The 19,844-nt window shown below is 41.4% G+C and overlaps 1 protein-coding gene across 2 annotated transcripts in view; it reads left to right on the top strand.

The window, feature by feature from the left end:
• Window positions 1–19,844, top strand: part of LOC102443833 (patatin-like phospholipase domain-containing protein 2) — a 48,959-nt gene that overhangs the window by 6,267 nt on the left and 22,848 nt on the right. The window contains exons 2-4 of one of the 2 annotated variants that reach the window (XM_075899594.1): window positions 12,152–12,384; window positions 13,400–13,465; window positions 18,892–19,101. In XM_075899594.1, coding sequence (XP_075755709.1) covers window positions 12,152–12,384; window positions 13,400–13,465; window positions 18,892–19,101 — 509 coding nt within the window. The remainder of the gene's footprint in view (window positions 1–12,151; window positions 12,385–13,399; window positions 13,466–18,891; window positions 19,102–19,844) is intronic. The other variant, XM_075899599.1, reaches the window with a different exon arrangement.

The following is a 19,844-nucleotide window of genomic DNA, read 5'->3' on the forward strand; positions in this document are numbered from 1 at the left end:
GCCTCTCATACCAAGGCAGCAAGGCAGGGGGAAGTGAATAGTCATCTACTCGCTAACATCCCTACTCTATAAGTCACTGACTTCTGTAAACTTGAAGTTCCATTTTTATTAGATATTGAGAGGGAGAAGAAGCTCTATCTCTTCTTGTCCTCAGGATTCTCCTGTTTGCTGTGAGGGAGATTGTCTTTACTACCTCATTCATCTGGCTCTTGGTTGCTGCCAGAGGATAACAGAGAGGAGGGTTCCACTGCTCTTGTCTATGTGTTTTTTTTAAATGTGTGTGGAAGAGGGGTTATCCTCCTCCCACTCAGGTGAACTATTGTGCCTACTCATAGCATTGCCAAACAGCAGTGATATGGAATAGAAATGGTGCTTGATAGTTTCACCACTGTCCCAGGTTTTTTGAATAGCAGCAGAAAAACTGATCAGAAATCGTTGTAATGTCTTGCTGCTAGTGCTTGGCAAAACTGAAACTGTTTGCAAATTCAGGTAGGTGACACTACATTAGTTAATATTTAAAAGGCTTTATTTGTGACTATAACGGTTGGAAACTTAATTTATTTCCTCCTTCAACAGAAGTTTTTTCCACAGCTTGATGGATTTTTCATTGCTTGGATTTACATAGGCTAAAATAAAACAGGAGTAAATGTGTTGTAGGTGACAAGAAAGGACAAAGTCATCCAGAGTATGTCTTTTTCAAAGCTGTTGTGAAAGGGTATGTCTTCACTAGCTCATTAATTCGAGCTAGGTAGGCAAATCAGGCAACCGGAGTTGCAAATGAAGCCCGGGATTTAAATGTCCCAGGCTTTATTTGCATGTTCCCGTTCAGCCGCCATTTTTAAATCCCCCTTAGTTCGAACGAACTGCCTGCAGCTACACGCAGCAGTTTAAAGTTAATCTGAACTAAATCTTTAGTTCAGATTAACTGTTACTCCTCATAGAATGAGGTGTAACAGTTAATCCGAACTAAGGACTTAGTTCGGATTAACTTTAAACTGCCGCGGGCAGTTCGTTCGAACTAAGGGGTGTTTAAAAATGGTGGTCTGACGGGAACATGCAAATAAAGCACGGGATATTTAATTCCTGGGCTTCATTTGCACCTATGGTTGTCTGATTTGCCTACCTAGCTCGAATTAACGAGCTAGTATAGACATACCCTAACTTACGGAGTTTGAGTTAATAAAAGATGGAAGAGAGTGATTTTCAAGTACTCTTAAGTGTTGGCATAACATGTCTCCAGTTGATGTTAATAGTAAAATCTGCTATGGCTTCATTGAAAGTAGGGTAAAGTCAATGTTGTGTGCTTTAAAAAAATCACATAGTATACTGTGCAGTTCTGTACTCTTGTTACAAGTAATCAGCTATTAGTTTGACTTTTTTGTACTGTAACTAACATTTATTTTGAGTAAAGTTCTCATTTGGAAAGGTGCATGAGATTCTCTGCATATTGAATGGTGCATGAAAATCCTAGCTGGGGATCTTAGAGAATTAAGTTCTTATCTATTAAAATAGTTGTCTCACTTAATTGGTACACTAATTAAAAATTAAAAAGAACATCCTTTCCAAATGGCAACAGAGTCCTTTAAGTCAAATTGGCCTTTGAAATTTCTCTTCTACAGATTTAAAAATACTCTTCTGTCGTCGTTGGGTGTCTTAACTGGCTTTCTTCACACAGTTTAAAATGTACCTACAACATTCTACGCATATAGACAAAGACTTTCAAAGTGGACTTCAAATAAATCCCACGTACCCTGGTAGAAATTTCATTCTCCTCCTCCTCCTCAAAGATCTGGGAAAATAGATAAGTTGTGAAGCATGCTTTGATTATATTTTCTAAACAACTCCTTTGAGGAAGTACGTTCTAGAGATTAGGCCCCTTTCCTGACAACTGTCTGCAATTGGGATATAAACGAGTAGTCGAGTATACAATTAAGCCTAGGCTTGGTTAATCCTCTCAACTATTCGTGTTTCTCTCTCCCCCTCCCCTGCTGCCTCTATATCAGAGGCAGCAAGGCAGGGGAGCAGGAGCTGGTGCTGGGGGGAGCCAGCTTAAAAGCCGGTTCCTCCCAGCACTGGCTCCGCGGTGCATGTGTCCTGTCCCCCCCTCCCCTTTGCACCTCCATGGGCGGCGGAGCACCTCTGTCTGCGGGGATCTCGGATCCCCATGGACAGAGGTTGCTACCGTGAAGCAGCCTTCCTCCTCTCCAGCAGCCTCTGTCCGTGGGGAGTTCAGACCCCTGGCAGACAGGGGCTGCTGCTACTCCACACGGGGTGACAGGCATCCAGTTTGTGAGGGGATCTGGTTTTTAAACTGGCTTCCCTCGCCCAACCGGCTCCCGCCTGTCACCTCGCACTGTTGCCTCTGATACAGGAGGGAGGTCAGATTGCACTGGCTGCCGGCCACAGGGACTATAGAATAGTCAAGTAAACACTAAGAATTAATGCTGTTACCCTATTCAGTTACCCGATAGCTAACATCTCTAGTCTGTAACCAGGCTTGTGCCATTTAAACCACTTACAAGAGAGTGGGGGAAGGCGGGAGTAACATTAGCCTGAATGTGACAGCTTTCGGTAAGTGTAAAAGCAAACTTGTCATTGTGAATGTCTTTGACACAGTTCTACCAATTTTAACCTAAGATTTCTAGAGGGCGAAGTGAAGAAGATGCATCTAGAATGGAGGAGCAAATAGGTCTGTCATACTTCTCTCTATAGATATGCTGTGAATGCAGAACTCCATGGATCTAGAGAGGGTGAGTTCAGAGGAAGGCCTCTTTCTGACACAGTATTCACCTTCCATACTCTAGGAATAGTGAAGCATATGTTTGTTAGTGCAGCTTTTGCAATGGAAAGCTTCAGTTAATAATCTTATGGGAACTCTGCTTTTGACATAGGTTTGGAAAATAATGTAGAGGCCCAATAATAGTGCAACATTTGTAGAATTTCTCTTTGGTTTTTGGACCATTTGTATGTGTGTAGAGATCTAAATATCATTGTTATTTTTTTTTTACTTATTTTTCTGTGGAATCTGGCCCTTATTGTACCTTGACCAAGAGATTTGGGCATCCACAAAATATATTTAACTATCTGGAGCCATAGGAATCTTCATGTTTCCGTTTCCAGTCTGCAGAAAATAACTTAATTGCTTTTAATTGAGGCCAAGATTTGAAAACTAGAAACTATCAAAATTTAGAACAGATCAATGTTAAAAAAACCAAAACTTTGAATGAACCTTTCCCCTTTCCAAAAAAACCTGTCCCCACTCTTGAGCCATGGTGATTAATTTTAATCAGTTTCTTAACTCTGTACTACTGAGTTGAGAAATACAGCAGTTATTAAATGGTAAAATACTTATTTATAGGTTTCCCAATGTTTACTACTTATGTTTAAGTAGTGCAAACTTTTTGTACATAAGTTGAGTAAACTTTTATTTATTTAAATTTCTAGGTTAAATTCCATTCTGATGGGTAGTTTAACTTCCTTTGTGGAAGTTAAGCCAGGGAGAAGGGCAAATGTTCAATCTGATATTGATGAAAAGCAGCCCTAATAAACTGTTGGAGGTTTTCAGCCCTGTGATTGGACAAGAAGGGTTAGCTGAGCCTCAGGTGACTTGTAGTATGATGAGTTACTTTACACTATAGGAAGGGTTACTACAGGCCATTGACCTGCTCAAATTTCTGGTCTATAGGGGCAAAATGGGAGAGGAAACACAGATCAAAGATATTAGCAAATAATTTCAGAAGTGCAAGGATTTAAATGAAAAATTGAATGCTGCTTTGAATTTAGAATACTCCAGAAAGACCAGAAATCCAAGTTAATATGTTTGTTTAGAAACTTTTCATTTGCAAAGAAGTATTTGTTTTTCAAATACTTGAAGTGTACTACAAGTATACAAATACTAAGTTCCTGAAGAACCTTTTCTGACAACTGTTTTTCTGTGCAATGTGGGTTGTTTGTATTTTGTACAACAGAATTCAGTGTTTAGTTAACAATAAGAATATTATTACTGGCAAAACTGTCTGGTAATTTAATTGGAGTCTCTCTGCATTTAGGCCAATTTTCAAAAGTCAGTAATGGTTTTGGATCCCAGATTTAAATGGGTCAGATTTTCAGATATCAAAGAGGGCAAAAGACTCAACTTCAGAAAAACTAAGATGGCTAATACTAAATACACAAATTGAGTTGCCTAAAATCACTAATTGCTTCTGATCATATATAGTGTGAATCCTATAGCTCATTACTTTAAACAATATATTAAGTTCCACTTTTCCTAATACTCAACATACATGTTTGTGTCGGGTAATGTACATCTACCCTTGAATGCAAAAAAAGTCTGGAGATTGTATTCTCCTGTCATTTCTGTTGTGGGTTAGCCAGGTCAGTTAGGACCTAATTTTCAGAGGTACATCACAAACTTTACTATGAAGGTTTGAATGCTTAGAACCTCTGCAAAATCAGAATTCAACTTTATTCTGCTGTTCCACTTGCAAAATGTCATTTGCTTAATTTGGATCTTGGAACTGTACCTTTGTAGTTGGATCCCTGGGCACATGGGAAGCCTGGTTTACTACAGCATGTCTGAACACACTCAGTAAGTTGTGTGCCCATGAATTCAAGATGAATAGTATGTCATTAATGTGTTTTGAATTGACTGGCTTTGCTGCCTTTGTGATATGAAACTTCAGTCAAACATTTCATTACATTATAGGTTAAAATCCGGATGTCAGTAAGAAACAGAGAACTATTTTATTTTCAGAGTTGTGAAATTTGTGTGTAGTGTAACCAGGAATACTTTTGTTCAATGCATTAGAAAATTTCCTTGCTGTGTATTTGTTTAGAAGCTTGCAATTTGCAGTTCTGAAGGAACACACCATTTGATACATAATATACTTTCACGCTGGATAAAATAATTATTTAGATATGCTTCTATGCATGCAGTATTTGAAAACTAAGCCACTCAGCTATGTAGATACAACAAAAATTAACATCCTTCCTTAAAACACGAAAAAGCACTTGTTTGTTGTCTTTGCTTACAACTTCATCATTTTTACCTTTTTAAGAATAAATACATAAAGATGAAAGCTCTAACTCTTTTGAAAAAACTTTTAATATGAAAGTACCTCTGAACCATAGACTTTTTCTGTATTGTGTAGCATCATTGACATGCAATAGTGACCAAAAATGAATAATCTCTATCTTAAAATTTTTTTGATTTTCAACATGAGAGAGTATTTACCTCCAAAAGCAGTTCCTGGAAACAAATATAGAAGCAATAGCAGTTGTGCTAAAAATCTGAGTTTAAAACAACACTGAACTGTGAAGTTCTAAGCATATCTATGACTTGTATCTAGAGAGGGGAATAAAACAGGCTTGACTCTTGAATAGAATATCAGTGTTCTTGGTGAATCCAATCTGTAGGGCGTCTTCAAAATAACTTTTTAGTATCAGGATTGGCTATATTGGGCCAGGAGTAAGTAAATTTCAAACTTCAGCATATCAGATGCAATAAGTGTAAGCAAAAAGCAATTACTTTCTAGAGATGTTAGATGGCGTGTAATTTAATAGTCATGTAACCGCACAACATTTTAGCCAGTGCTCTCCTGACCCCACTGCCACCCCATGCTGCTGCCTCTCCATCAGAGGCAGCAGCGCTGGGTGGCAGACAGGTAGGTCCGGCCACAACATTTTGACACTTGAGGCGGGGAGCTCAAATGACGTCTCCATGTCCCCTCGCTTGGGCCAAAACTTTGAAAGGTCTCAATTCTCTGGGTCCTAGTGGTGTCCCCCTCCCCCCCCCCCCCACAGACTGGCACCTGAGGCAGCCGCGTCAGTTTGCCTCATGGTGAGGCCAGCCCTGCAGACAGGAGCCTGTCCATGAGGGGAGCCGATTTAAAGACTGGCTTCCCGTGGGGAGCTTGAACCCCTGCAGACAGAGGCTGCTCCACAGCAGCCTCCCCTACCCTGTCTCTGCACTGCTGCCTCTGATAGAGGTGGCAGAGTACGAGTCAGGTGGCTCCTTGGACCTGATAGTGGAGGGAACCGGCTTTTAAGCCAACTCCTGCCTTCTCCCCCTGCCTCTGTGGGAGGCAGCAATGGGGGGGAGGATGCAGGGGGGGTCTGTGGAGCTGACATGCATGGAGAGCTGGCTTGAAAGGCAGCTCCTTCTGCGTATCGGCTCTTGCCTGCCCCCCTCACCCGCTGCGCTGCTGCCTCTCTATTAGAGGCAGCAGCGTAGGAGTGGTGGAGCAAGCGGAGCCGGTACTCATGGGGAGCTGACTTAAAAGCTGGCCCCCCACAGGCACCGGCTCCCACCTCCCCCACTTGCTGACTCTGTATCATGTTGACATCCTGTTACTTTCATAAATCAGCTGACCCCTCAGGGTAGAAGAGTAAATGTTGTTGAGAGTTGAGAACAGTTGGCACATACTTTTATTATTTCAGTAAGTCAATTCTTGTATACTTTTGTTCAATAGCTCACTTCTAAAATAGTTCTGAAAAACATTTCCAGATAACCTTAGAGAATGTCAATTTGAGAATAATAGCCTGTTATTTGTGAACTTGTCATTCATTTTCTAGAACCAAGCAAATCTGCCTGATTAGCCCTGGGAAGCTCCTTAAACTAGGGGTGTAAGCGACTAATTGACTAGTCGACTATCCGATAAGCAAAAGCTTATCAGAGTTGACACAGTAGTCGACGAGTCAGTCCCCCCACCCTCTGCTGCATCTATCAGAAAGAGGTAGCAAGAGGGGGGAGAGGAAGACGGTGCTGGGGAGAGCCGGCTTAAAAATCATTTCCCTCAGCTCCAGCTCTGTGGGAGAGGGCAGGGGCTCAGTGGCAGCGTTCCAACTTTGAAATGTACAAGACTCCCCTCTGGCTCTGGGTTCCATGTGGAGTTTCAATCTGTGAGATGCACTAGAGCCCCTGCTGGGGCTCTTGTACATTTCAAAGTGGAAGCGCCAGCATAGAGCTCAGAGTCAGAGGGGGTCTCCCTGCTGGCCCCCGGCCTCAGTGTGGGGCTCTTGTACATTTCATCGGTGGAATGCACTTTAGTCCTTATCAACTAATTGAATAGTCGATGGAAATCCCATCGACTTCAGTTAATTAATTGAAATTTAACATCCCTACCTTCAGCCATTTGTAAATGACAGACAAAAGATTCAGGAGAAGAACTTTAAATATTTACCATAATTTGAGAATGGTGTATCTGAATGGGATGCCATCCAGGGTAATTTCTAACCAGTTTTGAATCTGTTGGGCTGATGTGTTTGTAAATATAGTCTTTCCTGCCATGGTTTGAGCTATCTCGTACAGCTAAATGCGTTCCCATTTCACTATGCTATAAATTATTGTGTGCAATGACTGAAATAAGGATGAAATGGCAAGACAAATGAAAGCAAAAATTCAAGGAGTGGTAATAAGTCTTTCTGTAAAACATTTGTCAAGAAGGTATACTATCGGCTTGAAGATACTAGAGAGAAGTAGCTGTCAGTCAGGTCTGTGCACTTGCTTTTCTCACTGATGGGAATTTCTCCTACATTTCCCTAATAAATACATGTCTCTAGTTAATACACCATCTTAGAACAAATCAGATATGAAAGACGCAGTTCAGATGCTAGTCTCTTGAATGTGGTATAAGATGAGAATTGCTCCTTTGTGCTCTGATTGGGTATGGAAACAACACCTTTGCAGCAGGTTGTCTGTTGGTAGAGATAAGTAAAGGTATGATTAGGGATGTAAAAATTCATTCGAAAATGTGATTATGTAACTGCTAAAAACCATAGCAGTTACATAAGCTGTGAGCTCTGCAATATAAAGCTGCTGCAGCAAAACCACCTCCCTGGGAGTGGGGCCAACAGGGGCTCTGGCCCCACTCTTGGGGAATCAGTGTGTAACCTGTGGTGGGAAGGAAGGGCCAGCCATGCCCACCACAGACAGGGGCTGCTCCAGTGGGCCCCATGTTGCTGGAGCAGCCCCCTGCCCAGGGTGGGCGGGGAGCTGCTCCAGCCCTCACCTGTTCACTGGAACCAATAAGCCTCGCCTGTTAAAGGTGAGATTTACCAATTAACCATTTACCTCCCTAGTTATGATTATGTCATGGAAGTCACAGATTTCCCAACTTGTGTGACCTCTATGACATTTTCTGTCCTGGGGCTAGAGCTCCCATTTCTGCAGCAGGGCGTATACCCCTCTCCATTTTGTCACAGACCTTTTATTTTATTTGAAAATCGGGAACAAATCACAGGCTTTTGTGAATTTTTGTTTGTGACTTGTCTCTGATTTGCACTGAAAAAAAGTCAAACACACAATCTTAGCCTTAATTATAAGCAATAAAAACATAAGGCTATAAAGCAGACAATTTCAAATTACATTTAATAGAGATGTTTAAATGGTTAATCAATTTAAACAATAGCCATTAGCCATTTTAACTTAGGTCCTGCCATGGCCATGAGATCCTGCTGCCATTCCCTTTGTGGCCAGGGTTGCTCCAGCCCAGCACAGCTGGTTGCTGTTGGAGTTCACTGCCAAGGGATGGTTAACTGTTTAACATGCCTAATTCAGAGATTCATAGTAGGACGCTAATATTGGCTACCAACGTTCTATTACAAGGTGACAATATTTATGGTTTTTAAATACCATATTTTGAATTCTGCTTAAATCTAAGGATGTTGATTAGAAAAAGGCAAATGTAGTGCCCATCTTTAAAAAATGGAAGGACAATCCAGGAAACTACAGAAAAGTCAGCCTCACCTCAGTCCCTGGAAAAATCATGGAGGGGATTCTCAAGGAATCCATTTTGAAGCACTTGGAAGAGAGGAAATTGATCAGGAATAGTCAAAATGGATTCTCCAAGGGCAAGTCATGTCTGACCAACCTGATTGCCTTCTATGACAAGGTACAGTAAAACTCCACTGGTCCGGCATCCAATGCTCCGGCACTTCTGATGGTCCGGCACGATCGGGAACCCGGTAGTGCTCTGGACTGCCGGACAATTGGAGCTGCTCTGCCCCCGGCTTCCCCGGAGGCAGAGCAGCTGGGGTGCTGCCGGGTTGGTCCCGTAGCGCTGCTCCTCGGGGCTGCGGGACCAACCCGGCAGCACCCCAGCTGCTCTGCCGCAGGCATCCCGGATTCAGCCGCTGCTGAAACTGACCAGCAGCGGCTGAATCGGGGATGCCTGGGGCAGAGACTATCGGAAGGGGGGGCTATGAGGGGTCTGGGGTGGCATCTCCACCCCACCCCAAACCCCTCATAGCCCCCACTTCCAATAGTCCAGCATATCTGATAATCCGGCACCCCCTGGGTCCTAAAGGTGCCAGATTATCAGAAGTTTACTGTAACTGGTTCTGACTGGTTGGCGGTCAGTGTCAAATGGAGTGCCCCAGGGATCGGTTCTGGGGACAGTTTTGTTCAATATCTTTATTAATAACTTGGATGAGGGGATGGATTGCACCCCCAGCAAGTTTGCAGATGACGCTAAGCTGGGGGAGACACAGATATGTTGGAGGGTAAGGATAGGATCTAGAGTGACCTAGACAAATTGGTTGGTTTGGGCCAAAAGAAATCTGATGAGGTCAACAAGGACAAGTGCAGAGTCTTGCAGTTAGGACGGAAGAATCCCAAGCACTGTTACAGGCTGGAGTCCAACTTGCTAAGTAGAAGTTCAGTGGAAAAGAACCCGGGGATTACAGTGGATGAGAAGCTGGATATGAATCAACAGTGTGCTCTTGTAGCCAAGAAGGCTAATGGCATATTAAGGTGCATTAGGAAGGGCATTGCCAGCAGATCTAGATAAGTGATTATTTCCGTTTATTTTGCACTGGTGAGGCCATGTCTGGAGTTTTGCTTCTAATTCTGGGCCCCTTGTTACAGAAAAGATGTGGATACATTGGAAAAAGTCTAGTGGAGGGCAATAAAAATGATTAAGGGACTGGAATACATGACTTAAGAGGAGAGGCTGAGGGATTTGGGCTTATATTTAGTCTACAAAAGAGGTGAGTGAGAGGGGATTTGATAGCAGCCTTTAACTACCTGAAAGGGGTTTCTAAAGAGGATGGAGAGAGGTTGTTCTCAGTGGTGACAGATGACAGAATAAGGAGCAATGGTCTCAAGTGGCAGTGGAGGAGGTCTAGGTTGGATATTAGGAAAAACTATTTTACTAAGTGGGTGGTGAATTACCGGAATGGGTTTCGTAGGGAGATGGTGGAATCTCCATCCCTAAGAGGTTTTTAAGTCCCAGCTCGACAAAACCCTGACTGGGATGTTATGTTGGGGTTTTTCCTTCTTGAGCAGTGGGTTGGACTTGATGACCTCCTGAGGTTTCTTCCAATCCTATGATTCTATGTCATCTTGATTCAGAGTTAGTAACATAGCCCTCCTATTCACTAAATGTGATATTCCAGAACTGGTGCAGGATGCAGAAATATAATTGCTTTCTGTTGATCGTGGTAATTGCAGGGAGTGTGTTGCACTTGTGTTTTTACTAGCTAATTACTTCTGGGTCCTGTTCATGTTACTGTCTCGTTTATAAAACCATATATGATTTAGGGCTTAGGTAGTCTTCCTGTGTGCTCTGGTTACAGTTGGGATCTCGGGGCCTGAACTAATAAACTTCTGATGGCAGGAATTCCCTCAATGGAAGAGCCCAGACTCTGGAATTAGCTTCCATCACTGACAATATGTTAACAAAAATAAATGTCTGTGAACATGCCTTTAAACCCCCAGTATTACAGAAGGCAAGATGTATTTCAGGTATCTAAAAGGGTGTCATAAGGAGGAGGGAGAAAACTTGTTCATCTTGGCCTCTGAGGCTAGAACAAGAAGCAATGGGCTTAAACTGCAGCAAGGGAGGTTTAGGTTGGACATTAGGAAAAAGTTCCTAACTGTCAGGGTGGTCAAACGCTGGAATGAATTGCCCAGGGAGGTTGTGGAATCCCTATCTCTGGAGATATTTAAGAGTAGGTTAGATAAATGTCTATCAGGGATGGTCTAGACCAGTGGTCCCCAACCTTTTCAGGTTGGCGGGCGCCAGGGGGCGTGGCCATTTGCCCGCCGGGCGCCAGGGGGTGGGGACACTTGCCCGCCCGGGGGCGGCCCCCCCCAGCCACATGCCCGGGGGCGGGGCCCCTTCCATAGCCGCGCGCCCGGGGAAGGCGTCCCCTGGCAAGCGCCGCACGCCCGGCGCCCCCCCATGTAAGCGCCGCGTGCCCCCCCCCGTAAGCGCCGCGCACCCGGCGCCCCCCCCTGTAAGCGCCGCGGGGCCGGGGCACGCGCGGCGCCAGAGCCAGCAAGGGCACGCGCGGTGCTCCTGGGGGTGGGGTCAAGGCCGGCGCCGGAGCCGGCAAGGGTACGCGCGGCGCCCCCGGGGCCGGGACCGGCCATGCGCCCGGGGCTGGCACCTGCCAGCCCAGATTGCTCTGCGGGCGCATGTAAAGAGCCCGGCGGGCGCCATGGCGCCCGCGGGCACCGGGTTGGGGACCACGGGTCTAGACAGTATTTGGTCCTGCTATGAGGGCAGAGGACTGGACTCAATGACCTCTTGAGGTCCCTTCCAGTCCTGGTATTCTATGATTCAATGATTCAATAAGTATTAGCTGGTTGAGGTGAACCCTAGATTTTCTGGTATCTTCATTTATGTTGTGGAACAATCACTTTAAAATGTGTGTGCCATGTATGTTATAAACTTTATTTCCATACTAGTATTAGAAAACACTCAATTGGGGTATGTCTACACTACCCCCCTAGTTCGAACTAGGGGGGTAGTGTAGACATACCCTTGTAGATTTCCTAGTTGTTGTAAACTAGACATGATGAGGAATCCTAATATTCATGAATGCTTTTGATATAAATCATATGTTTAAAATTCATCTTGTACTACAGTAAACAATAACATATTTAAATAATCTAGTGGCAGTATTCAAAATTAGAGGCTTAGTAACTTGAACTTGAAATTTTAGACTTATTACTATTTAACCCTAACCCTAACTCTTTTAGTTTTATCCCTGTATCTTTATAAAATGTTTTTTTGTGGTAGTACTCTTAACAAGCATGAAAAAAATCTAGACACTTGAGACACTGTCACTGGGGAATTACTCTTAATGCTTTTAGTCTCTATAGAAATTGTGTCTGGTCTCAAAAGAAGCATACTCTGTTTTTCAGCTGAAGCCTGTGCAGATGTTCTGGTGTTAGCCAAAGAAGCCAGAAAGCGAAGTCTTGGCCCTCTTCATCCTTCTTTTAACGTGATTAAGATAATAAGAGATGGACTATTCAAAAACCTTCCAGAAAACACTCACAAGTTGTCATCAGGCAAGCTGTGTATTTCACTGACCAGAGTATCAGATGGCAAAAACGTGTTGGTATCCAATTTTAACTCTAAAGAAGAAATTGTTCAGGTATGCATATCTGATCTTCATTATGGAATCTTTTAAAAGTTGCAACAATTTAGCTTTGCAAGTTTTAAATCCAAGTGTAGATGGATCCTTGGAATTTCATTGTGCTTAGCTGTGGAATAATCATGGAGTAACCTCAAAAAAGGAATGGTAGCCTCAGATTTGTCATGAAGTGTATTCTTGAGGAAGTGTTTATTGGGGAAACTAAATATAAAAAATATCATACATGTTCTCTTTTGAGAGATTAATATTGTAGAATGAATATTTGCTGGAAAACTCTGCATATCCAGTCAAGATGCAACTGTTTGTAAAAACTGAAAGTCAGCTAAGTATACTGAAAACCAACTAAGAATACTGCTATTTTTGAGCTCTTTATTTCCTCCATAATGAAAGAACAAGTGTGTAATGACTATAATTGTTTGGATATGTATCTAATACATCTATTATACTCAGAATAACTTTGTGGAGATGGAATCATTAATTTTTTGCTTTCTGGTTTGTAAAGACATCTTTTGATAAATAGTAGGGTACAAAGGGTTTATCTGGAGACCTACATTCATTTTACTTAGAGGAACACTTAAAAAAACCATTTCTGCCTGGAAACTGTTCACCTCCTATTGTTAAAATAATACTTTCTCTCTTCTAATTTCAATTATTTTCTTTTTTTAGTTTAGTTTATGCATTTGACCGCACTGCCTCTGGGATAGCCAATAGTTTCCACTAGTTTGGTATTTTCATAGAGCAATAAGAGAAACCCATTTAAAAAAAAGTCAAATGATTGCAGAACTGCAAATCACCATACGTACTCTGGAGAGTGGGAAGGGACAGCAATATTTTTAAAGTAATTCAAAAACTGAGTGGTAGAAATCTACTTGAAATAAAGTTGACAATGTGCCTTTAATATTATCACCAGCTTTAACATTAAATGGAGACATGAGTGTATTGTTATTATACAGTAGTTTTCAGTACTAGAGAAATTTGCTGTGTAACTTACATATATGATCTCATTTCTCCATAGGCTTTAATTTGTAGCTCGTTTGTCCCTATTTATTGTGGCCTAATTCCACCATCATTCAGAGGTGTGGTAAGTCTGCATTGTTTTCCTGATAAATGCCTAAAGCTTGATAACCATGTAGAAATTTTGAAAGGTAATGCACAAACACATTTTTGGCTACTCTACTAAAATGAGTTCATGGTTCTGAAGTTATCCGGCTTTAACTTTTGCATATAGTAAAGTAGTTTATATGTAAGAAGATATGAAAGGGAAGATAGTGAGTGGCTGGTTTAGAGCAGTTTTTCCCCCTTAAATTTCTAAGCAAAGCTAGGTGTCATGCTTGCTATAACTCAGTCTTATTTAAACTAGCACTTAGCAATTGTAGAAAAGCTCAAGAAAAATATTTAGTGCAGACATAGCCATTGTGACCATCCATGTGAGTAAGGGTGGATGGCTGGGCTTTTAAAGACTTGTCAGAAAATATGTATCCTAATAACAGACCACATTGCACTTATAAATATTTCACAACGGAGATACTTAATATGCAGTAACATGAATGCAAATAAGTTATTTAATGCAAATGTAAAGTTGCATATTTAAACAGGATACAGCATTTTCAATTTAACTGCAGTATGGAGAGATTGTTTCAAAGGTGAACTGTTAATTGTTCTCTTTCAGCACATCTCAAAGAGTAATGTTTACAAGGCTGCTTTTAAAGGCACATATTTCAAAGTCATCCTTTGAATTTAGAAATCTCCTATTATTGAATGACTGTCCTTTACATCAAAGCAAGTTGTCTTGTCTGTCACTCTCCTGATTTGTTTTGTTTTGTTTTGTAAAAAGGGACGTTGGAAACCAAACAATTTATTGCTACATTATGATTTAACACAAAGAGGTCAGGGATGTCTATGCATTGGGGGAAGTTAATCCTACTAACTTAACATTTTTGGTGTTACACCATAATGTGGCATCAACTTGGTTGTTTTGCTTTCATTAGCCTTTTTTAGTAAAAACAGGGAGAAGGAAGAGAGTAAAATGTTGAAAGAAAACTGAAGACATTCCAAATAGTGGTTCATTGCACACTTGGTTCAAAAGCTTTAATTGGGATGTCTCTCATTTCTAAGAATGCCCTTGAAATATATGATAGAAATGTAGCCGTGTTAGTCTGGTGTAGCTGAAAAAAAATACAGGACTATGTAGCACTTTAAAGACTAACAAGATGGTTTATTAGATGATGAGCTTTCGTGGGCCAGACCCACTTCCTCAAATCAAATAGTGGAAGAAAATAGTCACAGCCATATATACCAAAGGATACAATTAAAAAAATGAACGCATATGAAAAGGACAAATCACATTTCAGAACAGAAGGGGGATGCGGGGGGTGGGGGAAGGAAGGTGAATGCCTGTGAGTTAATGATATTAGAGGTGGGGAAGGGTAGATGTCTGTGAGTTAATAGTATTAGAGGTGATAATTGGGGAAGCTATCTTTGTAATGGGTAAGATATCTGGGGTCTTTGTTCAGCCCCCTGTGGAGAGTGTCGAATTTTAGCATGAATGCCAGTTCAGAGGATTCCCTTTCAAGTGCAGATTTGAAAGTCTTCTGAAGTAGGATGCAGGTGAGTAGGTCATTGAGACAGTGTCCTTTCTGGTTGAAATGGCAAGCAACTGTTTTTTCTTTGTGATCCTTTCTAATGTCTGTTTTGTGGGCATTGATTCTTTGGCGAAGTGTCTGAGATGTTTGTCCAATGTACATAGCAGACGGACACTTTCGGCACATGATAGCATAGATTATATTTCTGGAGGCGCAGGAATATGTGTTCTTGATCTTATAGCTCACTTGGTTAGGCCCAATAATGGTGTCAGCAGAGTGAATATGTGGACAAAGCTGGCAATGGGGTTTGTTGCGAGGGAAAGTACCAGAGTTGGTATTAGTGTGGTATGTCCTGTGGTTGTTGGTAAGAATCATCTTGAGGTTAGGTGGTTGTCTATAGGAGACTATGGGTCTGTCTCCCAGAGCTTCTTGGAGTTTAGTGTCCTGTTCCAGTATAGGCTGTAATTTATTGATAATGTGTTGGACAGGTTTAAGTTGGGAGCTGTAGGTGATGACAAGTGGTGTTTTATTGTTGGTTTTCTTGGGTCTGTCTTGTAGTAGATGGTTTCTAGGTATTCGTTTGGCTCTTTCAATTTGCTTTTTTATTTCTCCGGGTGGGTAGTTGAGGTTTATAAATGCTTGGTAGAGATCCTGAAGTTTCTAGTCTCTGTCAGTGGGATTAGAGCAGATGCGGTTGTATCGAAGGGCTTGGCTATAGATGATGGATCGTATGGTGTGTGCTGGATGGGAGCTGGAAGCATGTAGGTAACTATGAATCAGTGGGTTTTCTGTAGAGGGTGGTGAAATAAAAAAGCAAATTGAAAGAGCCAAACGAATACCTAGAAACCATCTACTACAAGATATCATTAACTCACAGGCATTCACCTTCCTTCCTTCCTTCCCTCCCCCCCCCCCCCCCCCCCCCCGCATCCCCCTTCTGTTCTGAAATGTGATTTGTCCTTTTCATATGTGTTCATTTTTTTAATTGTATCCTTTGGTATATACGGCTGTGACTATTTTCTTCCACTATTTGATCTGAGGAAGTGGGTCTGGCCCACGAAAGCTCATCATCTAATAAACCATCTTGTTAGTCTTTAAAGTGCTACATAGTCCTGTATTTTGCTTGAAATATATTGCCTTGCAAATGTTGTTCCTTAGGAGTTGCTGAATGATAGCAGATAACATCTGTTAAAACATTGTCTCTCCTTCATGTTTAAATAAAAGCAGAGAGCAGCAATGTTCAAGTTGACTCAAAAGCATTTTTAAAAGCTGCCTTTTGCATGTTTCTAAAGCTTTCCTATATCCTTAGCTCTTTAAGCTGGAGCAAAGTGTTATGAAATAGGACATTGGACTGGATCCAAGGTTTAGGTGGATCCAGGTTAATCTGGCTATTCACTTCTCGTTGGTTGTACATTATCTGAAAGGGCTTAGTTCAGACTACAAAAACACAGAAGTATTGATTCTTTGAATATCCTTCCTTTATTAAATGGGGTCTGCCTCCTTTTGACCTCTCCTGCCCAATAAAGATTCTATAACAGGCTCATGGATTCTTGTTTGTAGGGAATATGAAATGAAAAATTAAATGTGCCTGTATCCAGATGGAAACTTCCTTGAGGACTCCAACTATTTTGGAAACTGACATTTCATTCCATATAGAGAAGAGAAATAGGAACTGTGTTTCTGCCAGGAAGAGGAGACTTTACTTGCTAATTTGTGTTAGCTAATTTGTGAAGTCAAAGATTTTATAATTAAGAACCTGATTCTACAGATACTTATGCACATCCCTAAGTGTTTTCCAGTGTTGGACCTGAGGCTTTAAGACTGTTACTATATAAGTTTCATTAAACACATTCATGGTACAGAAATTTCTCTTTGCCTGAAACTTTGTGAATGTGCTGTTTTGTGGGAAGGCGATTGGTAATCAAGCAAGACCTCCTTCTAGAATTCTGGGTAGGCATGAGGAGACTTTTCACATCTTGAAAAGCTGGTTTTTTGGGGGGGGAAGGGGGTTTACATCCTATCAAATATGGGATATTGTAGAAATTCCCAAATGATTTATTTTATGAGCTATTGCATAGGAATCTTTTAAGAAGGCTTAGTGGTGCATTTTATAGTAATTTGTCTTGAATATGTTAAACTTGGTCTTGAGTGGTCTTGGCAGAGCTTTTAAATTTAAATACAGGCAGTCCCCGGGTTACGTACAAGATAGGGACTGTAGGTTTGTTCTTAAGTTGAATTTGTATGTAAGTCGGAACTGGTACATATTGTAGGGGAAACTCTAGCCAAACATTTCTCCAGAGCTCAGTTTTATTCTCCCACACCTCACTTCCCTCAATCCTTTATTCTCAAGCTGAGGTGTCTGCTGAGAAAAGCCGCTCCGCGTCTCCCTAGTCTGCTGGGGGGGGAGCGCTAGCTTCGCGTCTCCCTGGTCTGCTGGGGGGAAGCAGCTAGTGCGGGGTTGCCTCACCCCGTTTGTAAGTAGGGATCCGATGTAAGTCGGATCCATGTAACCCGGGGACTGCCTGTAGTGTGAAGGTTAAACACAGCAGGCTGCCAGATTTTTAAAGGCCATAAGTATTGTAATCTGGCTCAGAAGAATTTAGCAGCATCACGTACACCTGACATTCCAAACCAATAAGCAGTATGTCCTAAACAAAATTTCTGAGAACATTTTTTAATATTGCAACACTATTTGCCAATCTGCAGCATTAGTTATGTTTTCTAAAAATGTACATCAGGAAATATGAAGTTACGGTTTTTACAGCATGTTAGCTTGAATGTGCTTCATCCTTTGTGAGTAATATATTAAACTCTAAGATTATAAGACATTACATATGTAGGACATGGCTAAGTATGACGTGCAGTGATTTGCCAAAATACCAAAACTGGCAGTTGGACTTAGTGGGATCAGGAGTAGAACCAGAAACCACGTCTAAATTCAAATTTTGAAAATGACTAGATCACAAAATGGTGTAATTTTCTGTTAAAGGTTTCCAGAGTATTAACATTTACTTGCAACTTTTTCCTTTCCAGATGTTTGTAGAACTTTTGTTTATAATATTCTCAAATAACTTTTTCTAACATCTTTTATAATTGTCTAAGCAATTACTTTATTGCCAAGGAACTCAGTTTGAGTGTCCAATATTTAGAATTTCTTTTTTGAAAAGATGATTTCATCTCATATTTTTTGTGGGAGAAAGTCCTGGGTAATTCTTGGATTGTGTCCTGTTCTGGTGAAGTGAAGCCTGCTCTTTCCATGCCTGGAGCAGAGTTATGATCCAAAGAATGAAGCAATTTCTTCTTCATTACAAAATGTTGAGCAAATTTACTACCAGTATTCTAGTTTTTCAAAGAATTAGGAAATATGCTTCCTTCCTTACTGCAGTTTTAACGCATATACAGTAAAACCCTTGTTATCTGACACACTCGGGGATTAGAGCGTTCCGGTTATCTAAAAAGTCCGGTTATCTGAGGGTCAACAAAGGTCAAGCACAGTGGTATGCAACCATTTGGAGCTGCGAGCCCCGCCTCGCAGGGGTCACCAGCTGTCCAGCCCAGCCTCGTGCCAGCCAGATCAAAGTGCCGCACCGCACGGTCACGACCGGCCTCACTCTGGCCAGATCAAAGTGCCGCGCAGCCATGACCAGCCCCCGTTCATCCGGATCAAAGTGCCGCCCAGCCGCACCAAGCGCCTAGGAAATTTGCCGGTTTCTAAAGTTTTCTAGCTAGTTAAGTGCCAGATAGCAGAGGTTTTACTGTATTTATAAAAATGTTAAAAAATTGGCCTTGGCTCATATGCAGACACACACCGATTTTATGGTCTATTTTAAAATCTTAGGTGCTGTTTAACTAACACAGGGAGTTTCATTTTTGTAGGAATCGTTTGTTTGGCATTAAACTCTCCCTTTTTTATTGTTCTTTACAGCGTTATGTCGATGGTGGAATCAGTGACAACTTACCACAGTATGATTCTAAGAATACCATCACAATTTCTCCTTTCTCTGGGGAGAGTGATATCTGTCCAAAGGGGAACTCTGCAAACTTCCATGAAATGAATGTTACTAATACCAGCATTCAGTTCAGCTTAGGAAATCTTTACCGTCTAACACAAGCACTCTTTCCACCAGAACCCAAGGTAATACATTTTCCCTACAAAGTTCATAATAGGTATTTGAAGGCCAAAGTTTTTGCAGAAGCAATTAGAGTGACCAGGATCTTAGTTTAATATCTAGCAAGATAAACTTTTCTTATGACATCTGGTATTGCTGCTTTTCTTTCATCACTTCTATGAATACTTAATTCTTTTTATGTTAGTTTTGCTTTCTAAGACTAAAATATTTTGCTTTTGAGTTCCTGTGTTTACCTTTCTAGCACTGCAAGTTACTCTATAAGCAGCAGTGTATACAAGTCTAAAGTAGTGTGCAAAGCTGCAGCCCCGTTCATGCCCAGCCGCCAACCAGCACAGGCTTTGAAAGTGGTACAATTAAAGCTGAAGGTTTTCAAAAATCTATTGGTGCATCTATGATGCAGTCAGAACATCTCAAAAGTAATTATTGATCACCACTGAACTTGAGGGGAAATTCTTTCTGAATGGAGACTGCTGAAGGTGACTGGTCATGGGAGATACTAGGAAAAAATACAGTGTTTTAAATAACCAAATACCTGAAAACTTTGGATGCTTTAAAAGCAGATTTATTTTTCTTCTGGCTAGTTGTGAGCAAACACACTCTTGTAAGTGATAATTTTCTTTGTACTTTATTCTTACACTTTTCTGTTTACGTGGGCTTTAAATATTCTGTTTTTTTGTTTGTTTGTTTGTCTAGGACTTTGAAAATGTGCATTTCTAGGTGGCCTGGTGGTTCAGCTGGTAACACCGGT

The sequence above is a fragment of the Pelodiscus sinensis genome, chromosome 1, assembly GCF_049634645.1.
Source record: "Pelodiscus sinensis isolate JC-2024 chromosome 1, ASM4963464v1, whole genome shotgun sequence".
NCBI lineage: Eukaryota > Metazoa > Chordata > Testudines > Trionychidae > Pelodiscus > Pelodiscus sinensis.